Source organism: Musca autumnalis, unplaced genomic scaffold (assembly GCF_047663935.1).
Source record: "Musca autumnalis isolate F117 unplaced genomic scaffold, ASM4766393v1 scaffold_1, whole genome shotgun sequence".
Classification (NCBI taxonomy): domain Eukaryota; kingdom Metazoa; phylum Arthropoda; class Insecta; order Diptera; family Muscidae; genus Musca; species Musca autumnalis.
In genome coordinates, this window is record NW_027411644.1 from 207,204,772 (window position 1) to 207,226,456 (window position 21,685).

At 37.3% G+C, this 21,685-nt stretch overlaps 2 protein-coding genes across 24 annotated transcripts in view; one reads left to right on the forward strand and one right to left on the reverse strand.

Annotated features, from left to right (window-relative positions):
- Gycbeta100B (guanylate cyclase soluble subunit beta-1-like) overlaps positions 1 to 21,685 on the forward strand; it is a 649,167-nt gene that overhangs the window by 538,766 nt on the left and 88,716 nt on the right. The window lies entirely within an intron of this gene.
- Positions 1 to 21,685, reverse strand: part of stops (SOCS domain-containing protein stops) — a 123,795-nt gene that overhangs the window by 79,830 nt on the left and 22,280 nt on the right. For all 9 annotated transcript variants that reach the window (XR_012408966.1, XR_012408967.1, XM_073959969.1 and 6 more), the window contains 3 exons: positions 18,137 to 18,246; positions 9,350 to 9,453; positions 811 to 906 (listed from right to left, as the gene is read on the reverse strand). Coding sequence is in view for 7 of the 9 variants with exons in the window: in XM_073959969.1 (XP_073816070.1) it covers positions 811 to 906; positions 9,350 to 9,453; positions 18,137 to 18,246 (310 nt within the window). In the remaining 2 variants the exon portion in view is untranslated. The remainder of the gene's footprint in view (positions 1 to 810; positions 907 to 9,349; positions 9,454 to 18,136; positions 18,247 to 21,685) is intronic.

Genomic DNA, 21,685 nt, shown 5'->3' on the forward strand with positions numbered 1-21,685 from the left:
TGCAGTAATGACATTAATTTACAAGGAGACGATACAGTCAGTGAGTTGTCAATATTTTAATTTCTATATCTCAAAAATGGTAAAACCTACGAAAATATCATTGAGGACAATCTTGTAGAGAATTTTCACGGCTAAAATATGTTGTCCAGTCCCATTTGGATAGAGCTAGCGGTTTCCAAGCAAAATCGCGAAAACCTAAAATAAACCTAAAAATGTGAAATTTGATCGCGATTTATTTTTTTGTTTTTTGATTTTGCTCATCTATGAACTTTGCAGTTTCAGAATCCGCAGAAACTTCGCAGGTGTAAGCATCTTCCAATTATAGTTGGCTCAAGAGCACCGTGCTGATAAAGGTTGAAAGAATATTTTTTAAAAATTCACGATTATAGCCCTAATAAAGGATAAAAAATGTTCTTTAAAAATCCACGATTATAGACCTGATACAGATTAATAAAACATTCCTTAAAAATAGGTTGATATTGGTAAAAAAATTCTCCTTAAAATTCCACGATAATAGGTCTGATATTGATTGTAAAAAATCTCTTTAAAATCCACAATTATTATAGGCCCGACATTGCTTAAAAAAATATTCACGATTATAGGCCTGATATTCTTTAAAAGTATATTCTTAAAAAATCCATACCCAGCCTAGGAATATTATAATATTTTTCCCATTACTCAATTTTCCATTCCCCACTGATTTCCACTGTCATGAGTCAAAAAAATAGTATTAGCCGTGGCATGCTCGTTTCGCATAAACAATAAAGTCATTTAACTTGACTTTATTTCATATTTTCGTTTCGAACTTACCTTAACAAAATTAACAATAAGTCGGGTGCACTCGCCTGTAACGCAACACGTAACGGCGATGAACGGCCACAGGATTCAATTGGAATATCAATGAATCTGCAAATAAATGAAGATACAATGAAATTTGTAAGGTGAAAACGAATTGTATACATTGAAATAAAATATTTTTATAGAAATTAAAAGGAACAATAAATCAGAAATTTTGTGTGGATGAAAATATGTAAGAAAGAGGAGCTGATAGCACCTACCGCCAATGTGTGTATTCGTTTTTATACATAGTAGTTTATCTTTTGTTATGATGGATAATGAGTAATGCGATCCAAATAGGTATACGGACTATTGATGTCCTACGCCAGTACAGCTAAACTATCCGCTCCCCTTTATTTTATTCGCTCGGACCAACATATATATGTATCTACTGGACATTTAACTATTAACAGCCTGTGGACACGCCATGCTCGCGTTATATGCTCAATAATTAAAACAATCACAAACCACAATACCCCCACAAAAACAAAAATACTAAAAATAACATTTATCGGTGAAAAATTACCAAATCCCATTAAACAATTTGCACACAAAAAAAGTTTACTAAATTTATACAACATTAAATCACAATGTAACTTATTTCCCCCCAAAGATATTTAATTTTAAACACAACAGCAGTTTGTCTTAACTTAATGTATTCCATCTGCAGTCCCAAATGATTTCAGCATGTTTATTGTTGGCGAAAAAAATATAAAATTCTTTGGAAATAAAATCTGCAATTGAATTAGGGCATTTGCTGTACAGATAAAAAACCGGGAGAAAAGCAACAAAAAGAAACAACAAAATGTCTACCCATCATACCAATCATATTATATAAGCTTTTTGTTCGAACAGAGGCGATAGACTACGATGCTGCTATTTGCGAATACAAAATTGTTCTCAGAAAAGTTATTCCCTGTAGGTTTCAAGTGAAGAAGAATGATGGTGGTAGAAGAAAAAAATCACACAAAAAAACTGTAAAATGTAATTTAAATTCTATTAAGAATTTGTCTACAAATCATTTGATAACTTGCTAGACATCTTTTTGATGAATGAGTGTGTGTGTACATACATATTGAAGAATATTTGCAAACATTTAATAGGGTTTTGCAAAATTATACCAAAACACATTCAAGATTCGCATTTTAACACAGATGCTGACTGCATGTTCTGAGGGCTGAGCGAACCATCAATTCCCTAATGTAAATTTTATAACATTTTTAGAGGGGAAAAACGTCAAAACACGTATATAAACATATTTGTATACATTTATTATAAATCCAGCTACTTTAAAATATGCCACTTAAAGTGCTTTAATGTTAACAAGTAGCTCTTGAAAATCGTATTAGTCTCATTGTCTGTCTACGACAAGATTGCTAATATTTTGTAAGTGATGAGCAAATTTACAGCAACAGTACAAGCTCAAGGTCGTCTTTATAGACGAGCTCAAGGTCGTCTTTATAGACGAGCTCAAGGTCGTCTTTATAGACGAGCTCAAGGTCGTCTTTATAGACGAGCTCAAGGTCGTCTTTATAGACGAGCTAAAGGTCGTCTTTATAGACGAGCTAAAGGTCGTCTTTATAGACGAGCTAAAGGTCGTCTTTATAGACGAGCTCAAGGTCGCCTTTATAGACGAGCTCAAGGTCGTCTTTATAGACGAGCTCAAGGTCGTCTTTATAGACGAGCTCAAGGTCGTCTTTATAGACGAGCTCAAGGTCGTCTTTATAGACGAGCTCAAGGTCGTCTTTATAGACGAGCTCAAGGTCGTCTTTATAGACGAGCTCAAGGTCGTCTTTATAGACGAGCTCAAGGTCGTCTTTATAGACGAGCTCAAGGTCGTCTTTATAGAAGAGCTCAAGGTCGTCTTTATAGACGAGCTCAAGGTCGTCTTTATAGACGAGCACAAGGTCGTCTTTATAGACGAGCTCAAGGTCGTCTTTATAGACGAGCTCAACGTCGTCTTTATAGACGAGCTCAAGGTCGTCTTTATAGACGAGCTCAAGGTCGTCTTTATAGACGAGCTCAACGTCGTCTTTATAGACGAGCTCAAGGTCGTCTTTATAGACGAGCTCAAGGTCGTCTTTATAGACGAGCTCAAGGTCGTCTTTATAGACGAGCTCAAGGTCGTCTTTATAGACGAGCTCAAGGTCGTCTTTATAGACGAGCTCAAGGTCGTCTTTATAGACGAGCTCAACGTCGTCTTTATAGACGAGCTCAAGGTCGTCTTTATAGACGAGCTCAAGGTCGTCTTTATAGACGAGCTCAAGGTCGTCTTTATAGACGAGCTCAAGGTCGTCTTTATAGACGAGCTCAAGGTCGTCTTTATAGACGAGCTCAAGGTCGTCTTTATAGACGAGCTCAAGGTCGTCTTTATAGACGAGCTCAAGGTCGTCTTTATAGACGAGCTCAAGGTCGTCTTTATAGACGAGCTCAAGGTCGTCTTTATAGACGAGCTCAAGGTCGTCTTTATAGACGAGCTCAAGGTCGTCTTTATAGACGAGCTCAAGGTCGTCTTTATAGACGAGCTCAAGGTCGTCTTTATAGACGAGCTCAAGGTCGTCTTTATAGACGAGCTCAAGGTCGTCTTTATAGACGAGCTCAAGGTCGTCTTTATAGACGAGCTCAAGGTTGTCTTTATAGACGAGCTCAAGGTCGTCTTTATAGACGAGCTCAAGGTCGTCTTTATAGACGAGCTCAAGGTCGTCTTTATAGACGAGCTCAACGTCGTCTTTATAGACGAGCTCAACGTCGTCTTTATAGACGAGCTCAACGTCGTCTTTATAGACGAGCTCAAGGTCGTCTTTATAGACGAGCTCAAGGTCGTCTTTATAGACGAGCTCAAGGTCGTCTTTATAGACGAGCTCAAGGTCGTCTTTATAGACGAGCTCAAGGTCGTCTTTATAGACGAGCTCAAGGTCGTCTTTATAGACGAGCTCAAGGTCATCTTTATAGACGAGCTCAAGATCGTATTTATAGACGACATAAAGTCCGTATAGACGAGAAAAACTGTAGTCTTTATAGACGTGCTAAAGGTCGCAGTTATGGACGATCTAAAGGCCACCCGGAAGATGAACAGAAATTTTTTTCATAGTAGAATAGAAGGCCTCTTTATTGACGACCCGAAGGTCCCCTATAGAAGACCAGATTGTCTTCTCATAAAAGAGCTGAAGGTTTTCTTATATAAGACCCAAATGTCTTCTTATAGACAAGAAGGTCCTCTCATAAAAGACATTTATAGACAAGGTAAAGGTCGTCATGAAGAAGAGCAGAAGGTCTTCTCATAGTAGACCAAAAGATCGTCTCATAGAAGACCAGATGGGCTTTTCAAGAAAGACCGGAAGTTCTTCTCATAGAAGATTAGAGGTATTTTCAATATCCAGAAATCCTTCTCATAGTAGTCCCGAAGACCTTCTTAGGGAAAGTCAGAAGATCTTCTTAGACAACCCAGTAGGTCTTCTCATAGAAGACCAGAAGGTATTTTAAAAAAACCTTCTGGTCTTTTATGAAGGTCTTCTCACAGAAGACCGGAAGGTATTTTCAAATTTTTTCTTCTCATAGAATACCCAAAGTTATTTTCATAGAAGACCAGAAGGTCTTCTCATAGAAGACCAGAAACCTTCTCATAGACCAGAAGGTCTCCTTCTCGAAGGTCCATCATACCAGTCATATTATATAAGCTTTTTGTTCGAACAGAGGCGATAGACTACGACGCTGCTATTTGCGAATACAAAATTGTTCTCAGAAAAGTTATTCCCTGTAGGTTTCAAGTGAAGAAGAATGATGGTGGTAGAAGAAAAAAATCACACAAAAACTGTAAAATGTAATTTAAATTCTATTAAGAATTTGTCTACAATTCATTTGATAACTTGCTAGACATCTTTTTGATGTATGAGTATGTGTGTACATACATATTGAAGAATACTTGCAAACATTTAATAGGGTTTTGCAAAATTATACCAAAACATATTCAAGATTCGCATTTGGACACAGATGTTGACTGCATGTTCATGAGGGCTGAGCGAACCATCAATTCCCTAATCTAAATTTTATAACATTTTTAGAGGGGAAAACGTCAAAACACGTATATAAACATATTTGTATACATTTATTATAAATCCAGCTACTTTAAAATATGCCACTTAAAGTGCTTTAATGTTAACAAGTAGCTCTTGAAAATCGTATTAGTCTCATTGTCTGTCTACGACAAGATTGCTAATATTTTGTAAGTGATGAGCAAATTTACAGCAACAGTACAAGCTCAAGGTCGTCTTTATAGACGAGCTCAAGGTCGTCTTTATAGACGAGCTCAAGGTCGTCTTTATAGACGAGCTCAAGGTCGTCTTTATAGACGAGCTCAAGGTCGTCTTTATAGACGAGCTCAAGGTCGTCTTTATAGACGAGCTCAAGGTCGTCTTTATAGACGAGCTAAAGGTCGTCTTTATAGACGAGCTCAAGGTCGTCTTTATAGACGAGCTAAAGGTCGTCTTTATAGACGAGCTAAAGGTCGTCTTTATAGACGAGCTCAAGGTCGCCTTTATAGACGAGCTCAAGGTCGTCTTTATAGACGAGCTCAAGGTCGTCTTTATAGACGAGCTCAAGGTCGTCTTTATAGACGAGCTCAAGGTCGTCTTTATAGACGAGCTCAAGGTCGTCTTTATAGACGAGCTCAAGGTCGTCTTTATAGACGAGCTCAAGGTCGTCTTTATAGAAGAGCTCAAGGTCGTCTTTATAGACGAGCTCAAGGTCGTCTTTATAGACGAGCACAAGGTCGTCTTTATAGACGAGCTCAAGGTCGTCTTTATAGACGAGCTCAAGGTCGTCTTTATAGACGAGCTCAAGGTCGTCTTTATAGACGAGCTCAACGTCGTCTTTATAGACGAGCTCAAGGTCGTCTTTATAGACGAGCTCAACGTCGTCTTTATAGACGAGCTCAAGGTCGTCTTTATAGACGAGCTCAAGGTCGTCTTTATAGACGAGCTCAAGGTCGTCTTTATAGACGAGCTCAAGGTCGTCTTTATAGACGAGCTCAAGGTCGTCTTTATAGACGAGCTCAAGGTCGTCTTTATAGACGAGCTCAAGGTCGTCTTTATAGACGAGCTCAAGGTCGTCTTTATAGACGAGCTCAACGTCGTCTTTATAGACGAGCTCAACGTCGTCTTTATAGACGAGCTCAACGTCGTCTTTATAGACGAGCTCAAGGTCGTCTTTATAGACGAGCTCAAGGTCGTCTTTATAGACGAGCTCAAGGTCGTCTTTATAGACGAGCTCAAGGTCGTCTTTATAGACGAGCTCAAGGTCGTCTTTATAGACGAGCTCAAGGTCGTCTTTATAGACGAGCTCAAGGTCGTCTTTATAGACGAGCTCAAGGTCGTCTTTATAGACGAGCTCAAGGTCGTCTTTATAGACGAGCTCAAGGTCGTCTTTATAGACGAGCTCAAGGTCGTCTTTATAGACGAGCTCAAGGTCGTCTTTATAGACGAGCTCAAGGTCGTCTTTATAGACGAGCTCAAGGTCGTCTTTATAGACGAGCTCAAGGTCGTCTTTATAGACGAGCTCAAGGTCGTCTTTATAGACGAGCTCAAGGTCGTCTTTATAGACGAGCTCAAGGTCGTCTTTATAGACGAGCTCAAGGTTGTCTTTATAGACGAGCTCAAAGTCTTCTTTATAGACGAGCTCAAGGTCGTCTTTATAGACGAGCTCAAGGTCGTCTTTATAGACGAGCTCAAGGTCGTCTTTATAGACGAGCTCAAGGTCGTCTTTATAGACGAGCTCAAGGTCGTCTTTATAGACGAGCTCAAGGTCGTCTTTATAGACGAGCTCAAGGTCGTCTTTATAGACGAGCTCAACGTCGTCTTTATAGACGAGCTCAACGTCGTCTTTATAGACGAGCTCAACGTCGTCTTTATAGACGAGCTCAAGGTCGTCTTTATAGACGAGCTCAAGGTCGTCTTTATAGACGAGCTCAAGGTCGTCTTTATAGACGAGCTCAAGGTCGTCTTTATAGACGAGCTCAAGGTCGTCTTTATAGACGAGCTCAAGGTCGTCTTTATAGACGAGCTCAAGGTCATCTTTATAGACGAGCTCAAGGTCGTATTTATAGACGACATAAAGTCCGTATAGACGAGAAAAACTGTAGTCTTTATAGACGTGCTAAAGGTCGCAGTTATGGACGATCTAAAGGCCACCCGGAAGATGAACAGAAATTTTTTTCATAGTAGAATAGAAGGCCTCTTTATTGACGACCCGAAGGTCCCCTATAGAAGACCAGATTGTCTTCTCATAAAAGAGCTGAAGGTTTTCTTATATAAGACCCAAATGTCTTCTTATAGACAAGAAGGTCCTCTCATAAAAGACATTTATAGACAAGGTAAAGGTCGTCATGAAGAAGAGCAGAAGGTCTTCTCATAGTAGACCAAAAGATCGTCTCATAGAAGACCAGATGGGCTTTTCAAGAAAGACCGGAAGTTCTTCTCATAGAAGATTAGAGGTATTTTCAATATCCAGAAATCCTTCTCATAGTAGACCCGAAGACCTTCTTAGGGAAAGTCAGAAGATCTTCTTAGACAACCCAGTAGGTTGGTATTTTAAAAAAACCTTCTGGTCTTTTATGAAGGTCTTCTCACAGAAGACCGGAAGGTATTTTCAAATTTTTTCTTCTCATAGAATACCCAAAGTTATTTTCATAGAAGACCAGAAGGTCTTCTCATAGAAGACCAGAAACCTTCTCATAGACCAGAAGGTCTCCTTCTCGAAGGTCTTCTTATGGAAAACTGAAGTTCTTGTTACAAAAGGCCGGAGGGTCTCCTCATAGAAGACCAGAAGACATTTTAAAAAAAGAACAGGTCTTCTTATAGAAGACCTGAAGGTCTTCTCATAGACGACTAGAAGGTCTTCTCATAGACGACCAGAAGGTCTTCTTATACAAGCCCAGTACGTTTTCTCATAGACGACCAGAAGGTATTCTCATAGTAGACCAGAAGGTGTTCTTATATAAGACCAGAAAGTCTTCTCATAGAAGACCAGAAGGTCTTCTCATAGAAGACCAGAAGGTCTTCTCATAGAAGACCAGAAGATCTTCTTGTAGAAGACCACAGGGTCTACTTATACAAGCACAAAAGGTCTTCTCATATAAGACACGAAGGTCTTCTCATAAAACTTCAGAATTTCTTCTCATAGAAGACCGGAAGTTCTTCCCAGAAGGTCTTCTCATAGAGGACCAACATTTCTTCTCATAGAATACCAATCTAAAGGCGATCTTTAGCTCGTCTATAAAGACGACCTTTGGCTCGTCTATAAGGATGATCTGTAGCTCGTATATGTGCTTGTTGCACTAGCCTCCATTACATTTTATTGAAAGTCTCTTGAAAATATATTCGTTCTTCTTAAAGCTTCGCAAGGAAACATTCTGACACATTTTATGTTTTTGTCACATCACACTAAGAAAGCCTCTTCACGGAATTAAAGTTAATGTCATTTGCTTTTATTTTCGGGTGTCATTTCTGTTATTTACAAGACAAGTAATATTGTCAAAGATGACAGTAAGAGGGAGAGCAACATTTTGTGATGTTGTTGGTTACCAAGGAGGGAGAGCAAAGCAACAGCATACAAGTGCTTATTAAATTATATATGCAGGTATGTACGTACATGTGTGTCAAAAAGCAGAAGAAGAAAAACAAAACACCAACCTAACCAAAACCCCAAAATCAACAAACAAAAGGGCGAAGAAATATAAAAAAGAATAACAAGAATGTGCGTGATGGTTTTTTTACTTGTTGTTACCTTACATTTATTTAATTAAAATAAATGTCTTTACATGTTGCCTTATTTTATATAGTAATTCCGTACAACAAGCAAAAGTGTGCAAACTGGAAAAAAAGTTTGCGATTTTTTGTTTTGCTTAAGAAGAAACGAAACACTCATACATACATGTTTTGCACATAAACACCATTAACATAATTATGTTGGATACTAAAGAAGTTATGTTGTGTGGAATGGCATTTAGTTAAGTTTCATTAAGACAAATACATATTTGAATTGGAATTAGCATACCCCAAAACCATAAATAAGCAAATCTTATGAAGTAGTTTGAATTCTATTCTTCTGTATCAGGGGACTTCTAATTTGCTTATATTCAGGGTTTGATATTTGTTTCCAAAATGGTTGAAAACAGTTCCCGATGAAAAGTTGAGCTCAATAGTTTTCATACATACATGCATCATATACATATGCATCAATCAAATCCATTGTTCCATTATGATTTATTATCACAGTAAACATTCGTCCCCATTATGATTAATCATGGAAATGCATGATTTATACACGAAATTAAATCTATATTCATCGCACAAAATCTCTTCAAAATTTAAACATATTTTTTGTGTTATTTTTCTATTTTATTTACATTATAAAAAGTTCTTATCATAAGAGACTGCTTGTCTCCACAGACCACAAACAATCCACAAATATGTCAAACGAAAAAAAAAGTAAAAACACAAAGGAGTCATGTACTTACTTGACCATACGTTCCTGTTCATAACGTGCTATCCAGCAAGGCAGTGTCATATCAAGACTTGTTGCATGATGTAAAAAATATACCATAGCTCTGGTATTTTCATCCTTGTTTTTCGTAACATATGTATGTGGTAGGCAAGACAATATGTGAGTGAACGTAAATATTGGACACCAACATTTTTAGGGGATAAAGAAATGAAATAAGTGAAAATTTGTTAGTAAAATTAAAGATTATATTCTTCTAAAAAATTTAAATAATTTAGCTAGTTTATAATAAACCAACTTGTTGTTTAATCTATATATATTATGAATGTATGTATAAAATTACCCATGACTGTCATTATGTTCGGAATTAAAATCCACTGAGACGACTGGACCGAATTTTATAAAATTTTGTGTGTAATTGCATTTTTAAAACTGTTCGAGGATCCTTTGGAAATGTTTTTCGAAAGTACTCCTTGCGCTCATAATTACAGGGATATTATATTTTACGTTGGCACGTCAATCTACCAATCCTAAGGAATGACTCAAATGGCACTTCCAAATACGACTATGTGGGTTAGGGTTATGACTTTTTGACATTTTTCCTCAAAAATGATTTCCTGTAGCAGGGATGAATGAACTTTTGCCTATTAATCACTATGCTATCGTTTATTCCATTGAAATATAAAAAAAGTTCACGCACAAATCGATTTTAAAAAAATAATTTTTTGAAAAAATGTATGAAATGAAAAAAATTTTTTTTTTCAAAAAATTATTTTTTGTTGCACGAATGAATAATTATAAGCCTACTTATAACTATAAAAACGTTTATTTCATTCAAATATTAAAAAAGTGGCGAAAAAAGTCACTTTGAAAAAATTTTAAATTTTTTGTTTTTTGTTAAAAAATTATATTTTTGAATAAAAGCGTTTACGACATTTTTACGATTCTCAGAATTGAAGAAAAATAGTGAGAAATAAATTTTATGTCATTTTAATTATCTCATGTGGCTCTAAAGTTTATTTTCAATTATATATCTGTTTTCAGGGACTTCAAAAAATTGTCCATAATTTTGATAAATTCAAATTTTAAAATCATTTTGTGCGTGAGGTTTTTTCACCGAATCACCTTATAATTAAGATTTTATGTAATCTTATGGCAAAACTCATCACGCTATGATACAGGGATATGAGGTTGTAAAAAAGTCATAACCCTAATGTGGGTCTACCTACTTCGCAAAAGTTCACCACTTTTGTGGATTTATCTAATAAATACCCGTTTCTATATATACACCAGGGTGACCCTAAAAGGGAAAAGTGTTTTTTTTTTTTTTTTTTGAAAGGCTGCCTCTCCCCCAAATGTTTTCCATTTCATATAATAACCTTAAATATGAAATTGTATGGCAATCGGTTAACTTTATTCCCATTGTATGGAGCCAAAGGTGATTTTTACTCATTTTCACAAATGCCCCAATTATTGAAAAAACAAGTAAAAAAGTGTCAGTCGGCTTTGCCGACTGAGATATACCCTCAGTCTGTGCAAATTAAAACACTTTTTTAACAAAATACTTATGTTTCAAAATTTTGGTCGTATGAACCGACAAAAATGTTGATTAAAGGAATGGACCGACATAGACCTTGGGGGTGCCATAGGGGGTTTTTACACAATTCGGGCTGTTTTCTCAAAAAGCATGGACTTGCCCCTGAAACAACTTTTACCATCGTAATTGAGGCAGAGAAAGCAAGTTGCTCTAAATTCAAAGTGATCCGATAGCAAGTCTTAAAGTGAACTTATCCGACATTTTGTGTGGGAGGTACGATATGGAGTGGACAAACCTGATCTATATCTGGTAGATATTATGAGAATGTGTAAAATATGGACCAAATCGGTCACTCCCATCAAGAGTTATCGTGCGCACAATTTTTCCGAATATTTTTGAACTTTTGTGGGGTAGGTACCTGAAGGAGTGGACCGATATGGCTTATCTACTTAAAGTAAGTTTGGAAACAATGTTACGAAGGCCAAATTTTGGCCGGAATCGGCATTTCCGTTCGAGAATTATCTTGCGCTTCCACCCAAAACATGGTTTGTTTTTCAACTTTCAGGCTATTTTTTCAGGAAGTATGTACCTTCGTATAGGGGACAGTGAATACAATATGCTACAACAAAAACCAAGGCGATTCAAGAGCAGGTCCTAAACTGAACTTTTCCGAAATTTTGTGTGGGAGGTACCAGAAGGAGTTTACCGATTGAGTCCATATTGGAACCTCACCTAAGTCTGGTAGAAATTTCATAATGTGCAAAGTATGGACCAAATCGGTTACTCCCTTCAAGAGTTATCGTACGCACAAATTTTTCGAACATTTTCGAACTTTTGTGGGGGAGGTACCGGAAGGAGTGGACCGATATAATCCATCTTTGAACTTGAACTAAGTTTAGACAAAATATTACGAAAGCCAAATTTTGGACCGAATCGGCAGATCCGTTCGAAAGTTATCTTGCGCTCCAACCACTACACACGGTGTCATAGGGTTTTTTTGTAACTTTCAGGCTATTTTCTCAGGAAGTATGGAATTGCCCCTAATAAAACAAAAATCAAGGCGATTCGAGACCAGGTCCTAAACTGAACTTTTCCAAAATTTTGTTTGGAAGTACCCGAAGAAGTGGACCGATTGAGTCCATATTGGAACCTCATCTAAGTTTGGTAGGAATTACACGATGTGCAAAGTATGGACCAAATCGGTTATTCCCTACAAGAGTTATCGTGCGCACAGATTTTGCGACAATTTTTGAACATTTGTGGGGGAGGTACCTGAAGGAGTGGACCTATATGGCCCATCTTCGAACTTAAATCGAATCTGGACAAAATATTTCGATACCCAAAATTTGAATCGAATAGATTGATCCGTTCTAGAGTTATCGTGCGCACCAGCCTGCCAGACAGACAGACGGACGAACATTGCTAGATATACTAAAAACTGTCTGAAACGGATATCGTACAAACATACTTGGGGTCTAAAACCATTATTTCGATGAGGCACATTTTTGGTCGTATCAAAGTGTGAATACCCTCTTTAGCCTAATAGCTGAGGGTTTAAAAAAAATATAGAAAAAACGAATAATACAAAAATGGACTCCTTCGGGTACTTCCCACAAAAGTTTCACATTTGGTTTATCGTCAGGGGAGGTCTATACATTTTGATATAATGGCGAGAAAGAGGACTGCAACAGCGTGTTCCTCATGGTACCAATGGATCATCTTCATGAGGAGCTTTTACCGCTGGTCCTCAAGTACGGTATTCACACTGTAGCTCTGTACTACCTGCGCCACTGCATCAGTGTGAATGCTATTCAAGCCTGCCTGATAGTCTCATTTGTTTACAGGTTCCACTTTATACCTTTGGACCTCTCTCTAATATCCGCAGATCTCTCCTGACGTGACTGGGAAGCCTGTCCTTTCTGTTTTTGCACTCTTCCGACCCTGGTTAGAACATTGTCAGCTTGTAATTCGTAAAACTTTGCAATTAATTGATAAGGCGTTTGTTTTAGAAAATATGTAGGGGTATCGGATTTTTTAACTGTAGCCGGTAGTGTAACTCCCTCTGGGTATACCCCAAAATAAAGTAACGTTTACGATAACTTCGCGAATAGTTTTGAAATTCGAAAATTTTTTTATAACAGGTAGTCTTTGTGGTCCTGATTATTATTATTATTCTTTTTTTTTTTTTTGAATAAACCCGACATTCACCAGCCAAAATAATTTTACATCTTTGCAAAGAATAAGTGAATTGAGACTATATTCGCTAAGCCTTTCTGTGGAATGATTAGGTCCAACCCTTGCAGTATACATGATTTTAATTATTTTACTATAACTTCGAATGCTCCTTTCGTACTATTTCTTAATTAAACCAAGAAAACTGGAATTAATCTGGCTGTCATGACGTATGCATTATATTTTACATTAACCAGCATACGCACTCGCGTTTCCTCCACAACACGATTAAGCTAAATATTAGAGTTGGGCAATCTCGTTCAATTGAACGATCCGGATCACTGACCTCGTTCAAAGACGAATGAGTAACATCATAAAACCAAATGTGTAAAATTAGGTATACGCAGTTTTGTCAAAGAAATTACCGGTATCCATTGAACGAGATAGTGATCCAGATCGGTTAATTGAACGATATTGCCCAATTCTACTAAATATAGCCCGGATAGTGTGGGTATGTTCTTGAGAAATAATATTTGATACGATGGACTGTCGGTCAAAGCTTTATTGGGGGTGGTTAAGTTTTAAGGGTCGAATTCAAACTACAACTAAATGCAGAGTTGTCGTGGAAATTATTTTCAATATTTCGTTTTCACCTCATTGCATTTGTAATTAATCAGAATTACCACATTTGTGTGAAAGATAATCCAAAATTGATTGTCGAAAAACCAATGCACCCACAAAAATTTACTGTTTGCTGCGGTTTTCCACAATGAGGTTTCAACCGCGACTAATGAAACAACAACATCAACAACGACAAATTCAATTACTCCAATATCTCAAGTGGTGACGATGTCAATGGGCTACTAGTATTATGTGGTTTTACACCGTTGAACTGTTCACTTTAGAAACGTTGTCTATAACAACAAACTATAATCAAGAGTTGAAGGATGAGATAATTCTGTATATTAACGGCATTTAACCTCAATAATGCCTCCGCGTCCCCGATTTTTGTTCCATACATACCAAGTTATGGCCATCAACATCCAGGGATTTCACAGCATGTTTTGATGCATGAAGAACACTCCTACTTTACGCTAACTATGTTAACCCAGTTAAGGTTTTTATACCCTCAGCATTTATGCTAACGAGAGTATATACACTTTCATACGGGCCAAATGTGCCTCATCGCAATAATGGTTTTAGACCCCAAGTATGTTTGGACCAAATCCAATTCAGACAATTCAGATGGCTGGATGGAGCACACGATAACTCTCGAACGGAACAACCAATTCGTTCCAAAATTTGGCTTTCGTAAAATTTTGTCCAAACTTGGTTTATGTTTGTTCCACTAATACCGGTATCTTTCCCACAAAAGTTCGAAAATGTTCGGAAAATTTGTGCGCACGATAACTCTTGAAGGGAGTAACCGATTTGGTCCACACATCGTGAAATTTCTACCAGACCCAGTCCAATCTTGCGGGTACTTCCCACACAAAAATTCGGAAAAGTTCAGTATAGGACCTACTCTCAAATCGCTTCGATTTTTGTTGTTTCAGCTTGCATTCTCTGTCCCCTATACAACGGCACACGTTTAATCAGGGGCAAGTCCATACTGTCTGAGGAAACAGCCTGAAAATGGCAAAAAACTCCTATGACACCGTGTGTAGTGGTTGGAACGCAATATAACCATCGAACGGATCTGCCGAGTCTGTCTAAACTGTGGCCTTCGAAATATTTTGGCCAAACTTAGTTTAAATTCGAAGAGAATATATGGTCCAAACTTTGGATCTCTTAATATTTTGTCCAAATTTAGTTTAACTTCTAAAATGGAACATATAAATCCTCCTCTTACGGTACCTCCCCACAAGAGTTCAATTTTTGTGTCAAAGTGCAGTTTAGAGTCAGTTCGAAGATCGAAATGTATACCGTGGACAAGTCCATGCTTCCTGGCATACTGGTCCAAAAGTTATACGATGACCCACCACTGAAATGGCTAGTGGGCGCTATATATATCGAAAAGATTTGACTCCCAAAATAAGATCCACTTCCATAATGGACGATATCGGTCCATATCTTTAAGTACCTCCTCCGCAACACTTTTGAACTTTAATCGTAATAATTTCTGTAGGCCAGATCAAATGTCCAAAAAGGGCCACAAAATTACGAAAATAATCTAACTACATTGTATCTGTCCGTAGATGAAAGTTTAAATTCACATAAGCTGAGGGTATATCTCCGTCGACAAAGCCGACTGATACTTTTTTACTTTTTCTACTTAATAAAAAGATTGTCGTTCCTGTTGCAACTGCATTTGCATCAGACAAAACCATTTCATTCTGAACAATTTGTAGTTCTACAGCGAATTCCAAATAAAAAATAACTAAAAAATAAGTTACAGTGTTTTATTAAAAATTCACAAAAAACTGGAAATTAAATGTTCAATTAGCCTCAATAAGTATATTCTTTACATGCAAACGTTTTTTTTTTTTTTTTTTTTTTTTTTTTTGAGAGAAGAATATATATGGTAACATGGGGCGGCTTCGCCACTGGGGCGCCTTCGCCAGTGCCTATTTTCTTGAAAACTATAACTGCTAGAAAAATGCCGTTACAGGGAAAATTGTTCGTTTAACGAAGATCTTTCATCTCCCAAAAGTTGGCATTTCTATCAAATATATGATTGCTGATGCACGCGGTTTCATGTTTTTGGGGTATTGCGAAAAATATTTATGGTAGGTATATTTTGTGATATCTTTTATACCTTTTGTGATATCAAAATTATATTTTATACCGTTAATAGACAACTACTGAAGAATATAAATCCAAATATTTTGCATGATAAAAGTAATTATAAATGTCAATATATTCATATTATGAACTATGTAGGGGGTGGGGCGGCTACGCCATGATAGGGGTGTTGTGGGTTAATGTGAGAAATATGTCAGGTTTAACTTAAATTGTATATGCTATTGATATACCACGCTATAATGTGAAGTTGAAATCAAATATTGTGCTAAACCTATCTAATTTGGCAAAAATTTCATTTTTATGCCTAAATTCAAGGCACCTACTTCAATTAACGGCTAGAATATCTTTCTTTTTGTAAATTTTAGAATCATTTTTGATTATTAAATAGAAAACATGTTCCTTTTATGCATAATGTTGATATTTGGGGAGGAAGTATGGTAAATGTCAGTTTTAGAGTCCGTTGATATATGTCCTATGTCGATGGCGAAGCTACCCCATGGGTGGGGAGGCTTCGCCACTTTTTAGACATTTTATAAATGCTCAAAAATAATATTTTAAAAACAAAATTATAATCATTTATATATCAAAACTTATAGTCAAGACATGCTAATATTCTTACCAAAAATAATATTTGGAAAAACTTTAATGATGTCGATATGAGAACATTTTGAAAAAAACGTGGCGAAGGCGCCCCATGTTACCATATATATTTTAAGGCAAAGCAAAAAATTAGTTTCTTTATAAAACACTGTAACTTATTTTTCTAATTATTTTTTATTTTTATCTTTTTCGTAAATATTTTTTTTTTGGTTCCAAGCGAACTAAAGGCTTTTTCGTTCTCCATGGATCCCAACACGATAGAATTTTGCATCAGAACGCTTGAACTTTTTTCTTGTCAACTTTTGTAGCACAGTGTCATTTATCGACATTTTCTGAAAAGTTTGCACCTTCTCAAGGCCAAAACCGTCTGAAGGAGCATTCCAATGCTTTTGCGATGTATCAGTGAGTTCTTAATTATAGTGTTGGCTACTAGTTTTGTTTTTGTGTTGGAACGAAAATCGCAATGGTTTGGCCGTTATATGCCAAAATGTCCAAAAAAAAACTTGGATAAAAAACTTAAAGTCAAAATCGGGAGGCTCGATTTTCACCGTAGACCTATGGTCTAGTGGATATTTTTGCTCAGTTCAATCCCAGGAATCAGAAACGCGAAGGGCCCACTAAGGTTTCCTAATCGCCCCGATCTATTGTATATGGGGGGGCTATATGAAGACTATAGGAAAAATGGACCCATTTTGGTTTTGCATTCATATTCATATAGTATCATCCAAATTAGAAAAATATTTAACGTTTTAGTTCGATTGGTCAAAGGCAAGTGTGTGGAAAATGAGTTACTAAATTTGAACTAAACAGACATCAAAGCATGTTAAATAAAACACTGTAAAACAAAATGTGTATTCAAAAATTAAATTATTTTCCATTATTCTATGCATAGGCTTCTTCCTTTCCGGAACCCCATCAGTCACCAAAATTTCGTTTAGGTTTAAATGGGCAGACGGACGGACTGACTGATGGAAACATATAGTCAGATCCGCTTAGCTCGTCGAGACATTAAGTTTTGTATTTCAGCCAAAACCAACTTATAATACCCTCCCCACACAGTTGGGTAGGCTATAACAATTCAATACAATCTGATAATTTCTATTCAAACCCGATCCATGTCTGAAACAAATATTACGGATAAAAACAACAAAAACATTGTTCCAAAACATCCCATACGGGACAAGGGAGACTTCTCTCATATCAATGAGTGCACCCCGATTCATATTAGCTCAATGATATGGGACCTACAGTTTATAGCCGAGTCCGAACGGCGTGTCCTACGACACCACATGTAGAGAAGTTTTACATGGCTGAAATACTCAGGAAATGTCGCCAACATTACTGAGGGGTATTTTGCCACCGTTGAAAATTTGATGTTGCCTAGTCGGGGAATCGAACCCACGACCTTCTACGTGCAAGGCGGGTGTGCATACCATTGCACCACGGTGGCACCCAGATAGTTACGGATAGTTTGGCCGAAATCTGTTACTCCTTTCCGGAGTTATCGTGCGCAACATCTTAGCGACAAATTTTGAACTTTTGTGGTGATTGGAGTGGACCTATATAGCCCATCTTCGAACTTGGTATACATTTCCACAAAATGTCACGAGCTTAACTACGTTTGGATAAAATCAGTTGACCCGTTCTGCAGTTTGTATCCACCAACCATATGTTCAATTACTGCTTCTTCCTTCTTTCATAACTATAGCATATTTCTTGTTTTAAACAAATTGACATAAGCGGATTTACCTGATCCCGAAAGTCGCTACGCCAGCCGGCAATAAAGTGTGGTGCATGGGGACCAAACAATGCTCCCAAGAAAATACGTTCAAATGTCTTCTCGCAAGCATAAATTTCCTCTGCAAAGAAAGAATGAATGAATGGAAGAAAAATATAAAAGAGAAATGTAGTAAAACGTAATGAAATAAGGATAAGTGTAAATTAATGACGAAGTTGGCTTAATTCCTTTTCTTTTGCAAAAAAGAAAACACATGAAAGCATATGTGTTGCAAATGGCTTGAACAAGGCGAAATAAAATTATGTTTACTTCAGAAAGAACAGGGGGCGTGTAATTATTATTATTTCATTTGTACGTGGTGGCGTATACGTATGAATATCAAGATTAACATGTATACGCTTGCGGGAAGAAAGGAGAGTGCGATTGGGATTTAATAATGTAAATAAATTACGATGCAAATGTAAAAGAAATAACTCAAATATAGCAATTTCAACACGTTACATATACAATGGGTTTAAGTTAAATTATTTAAGAACGAAATATTGTTAGGGAATTTCCTTTTGTTTCTAACACAATAGTGTTATTATATATGTATAATAAAATTTTATGTTATTATACTTTTCAAAAATTTTGTTCAAAAAAATTCCATATTTAACAGAAATTTGGTCTGAAAATACGATTATTATTTTTATCACAAAACTCAGTGATGCATAGAAAATGTAGAGCTTTAAAAACAACATTCTGCATTTATGCATCAAAGATTTTTATGTTGGATTTCAAGTGCCAAATTGAAGAACTGTAGAACATGGTAAACTAGAACAGTCATGCTGTGATTGCTACAACCTATAGTATATTGTAGAGGCATTAACATGGAAAATATTTTCAAGTTTCTGCAAACAAAAAAACTTGTTGCATGAAGCGCAAAACCATGGCAATGCCAGAATTAATGTCAACTATAACAATGTCGCTAATATGCGCTTGCTGAAATGCAAAGGAATGACCAAATCTTGTTGCTGTTTAATAGAACATGAAACGCTGATGTTAAAATTTAATTATTTAAGTTGTTAAGATTACTGGATTAATTTTTTTCAGTTCCAAGTAATTAAGAATTCTTATTGAATAAAATACTCGAATAATGTTCAACATTAATAATCGAATACGCTCGATAAAATATTGATCCTTTTTAACATTTTTTATTATACCATCAGCATTTATGCTAACGAGATTATAAACACTTTCATACGTGCAAAATGTGCCTCATCGAAATAATGGCTTTAGACCCCAAGTATGTTTGGACGAAATGTGTTTCAGACAATTTGGAGTTGATTTAAGCATGTCCGCCTGTCTGTCTGTGACGCAGTTGATGAAAGTTACCAAGGAACGGTCTTGACCGGCTTTAACATGGCAAAGCTCAGGATTTAAATTGGTCCCTCTATCATCTCAAGTGGACACTGACCTCCCCGTGGTGTCACCTGGGGAACTGCCTTTAACACACGTTAAAGGTAGTGAGCTAACATGTGCAGCGCGTTCACCCATAAGAACGTTAAAAACTTGGGTTTGGGCGTCGGGTTAGTAACCCTCCCCTAGAAAAAAGCAGCCTACTATGAAAAAATTAAAGGAAAGAAAAACAAATTCCTCTAAAGTTGACGACCATCGAAAACGTTTTAAGGAGCATGATCTGCGATCCTGCACCTGGAATGTTCGCACTCTTTATGGAGAAGTTGCAGTTTACGCATTGGCAGATGTACTTGAAAAGTACAAGGCCGACATTACTGCCACACAGGAAGTACGATGGATTGTGAAAGGCGTCACAACAACACCTAAAGATGACGCAATGTATTATAGCTGCCATGACAAAAATCAAGAGTTTGGTTGGGGATTTGTGGTAAAACATCTGGTCTCCAGCTTCACCCCAGTGAATGAAAGACTTGCTACAATACGGATAAAAGCAAAATTCTTCAACATAAGCTTTATCTGCGCTCGTGCTCCAACCGAAGACAAGGACGAACAGACTAAGAGCGCTTAGAAGAAACATATGACCGTTGTCTTGCCCATGACGTTAAAATTATTCAAGGCGATTTTAATGTCAAAATTGGAAAGAAGAATATCTTTGGTCCAACAGTCGGGAAATTCAGTCTCCATAGTGAAACATCGAACAATGGAATGAAGCTGATAGATTTCGCAGCGGCAAAAACATGGTAGTTAGCAGTACCAGATTTAATCATCTCGATATTCATAAGGGCACCTGGCTGTCTCCAGATCAAAGAACAAGTAATCATATTGATCATGTTATGATAGATGGAAGACATTCATCCAGCATGTTGGATGTACGATCGTTCCGAGGCGCAAACATAGATTCGGACCACTATCTTGTTGCAGCAAAGGTACGTACCCGTCTAAACGTTGCAAATAAAGCACGAACAGACACAACGCGGAAGTTGGACATCGATAGGCTGCAAACACAACAGATAGCCACAGCATATTCCACTCAACTAGCCCAATTGCTTAACGCGAGCACTCCTTGTCCCGATAATATAACAACACAATGGCAAAATATTGCCCACTCCATGCAAACAGCCGCAAAATCCATACTTGGATTCCAGAGACCTCCACAAAGGAATTCATGGTATGACCAGGAGTGTCGTGCTGCTACCGAAGATAAAAATGCGGCATATAGAGCTACTTTACAATCAGTAGCAACGCGTAGCGCACTAGAGAAGTTTCGGGAGAAAAGGAGAGAGGAGAAACGTCTTTTCCGCAGGAAAAAGAGAGAGATGGAAAAGCGGGAGTGTGAACAAATCGAGATGTACAGGAGACAGAATAAAGTCCGAAAATTCTACCAAAAAGTGAAACATCAAACTGATGGCTTTGCAACTGGCACATCCTCCTGAAGAGACCAGCAAGGTAATCTGGTAACTGATACAGATAGTGTGCTATGGATATGGAAAGAGCATTTTTCCAAACTGTTGGTATCCAATAGTAGCGAAGTCGACGAAGATACCACAGATCCAATCCCAGAAGATGGTATTGAATGTATACCACACGTCCAAGATAAAGTAAAGACCGCAATAAACCGGCTGAAGAATAATAAGGCAGCAGGAGCTGATGGCCTACCAGCCGAGCTGTTTAAAGGTGATAAGGTGTATGCATCAGCTAGTTATCTCCATCTGGCAGGAAGAACGCGTACCCGACGATTGGAACCTGAGCATCCTGTGTCCCGTCCATAAGAAAAGAGATAAGACTTTATGCTCCAACTATAGGGGCATAAGTCTTTTCCCTATCGTCTACAAGATAGTGTCAGGGATATTGTGCAAACGACTAAAGCCTATGGTCAACGAAATAAGTGGACCATACCAATGCGACTCTAGACCTGGCAAGTCTACTACTGATCAGATATTTACCCTGCGGCAAATCCTAGATCGACACCTACCACCTTTTTGTCGATTATAAAGAAGCCTTCGACAGCCCCCTACGTTCAAAGATATTCCAAGCCATGTCTGAATTTGGTATCCCCGCAAAACTCATACGGCTTTGTAAAATGACTTTAACTGACACTCGAT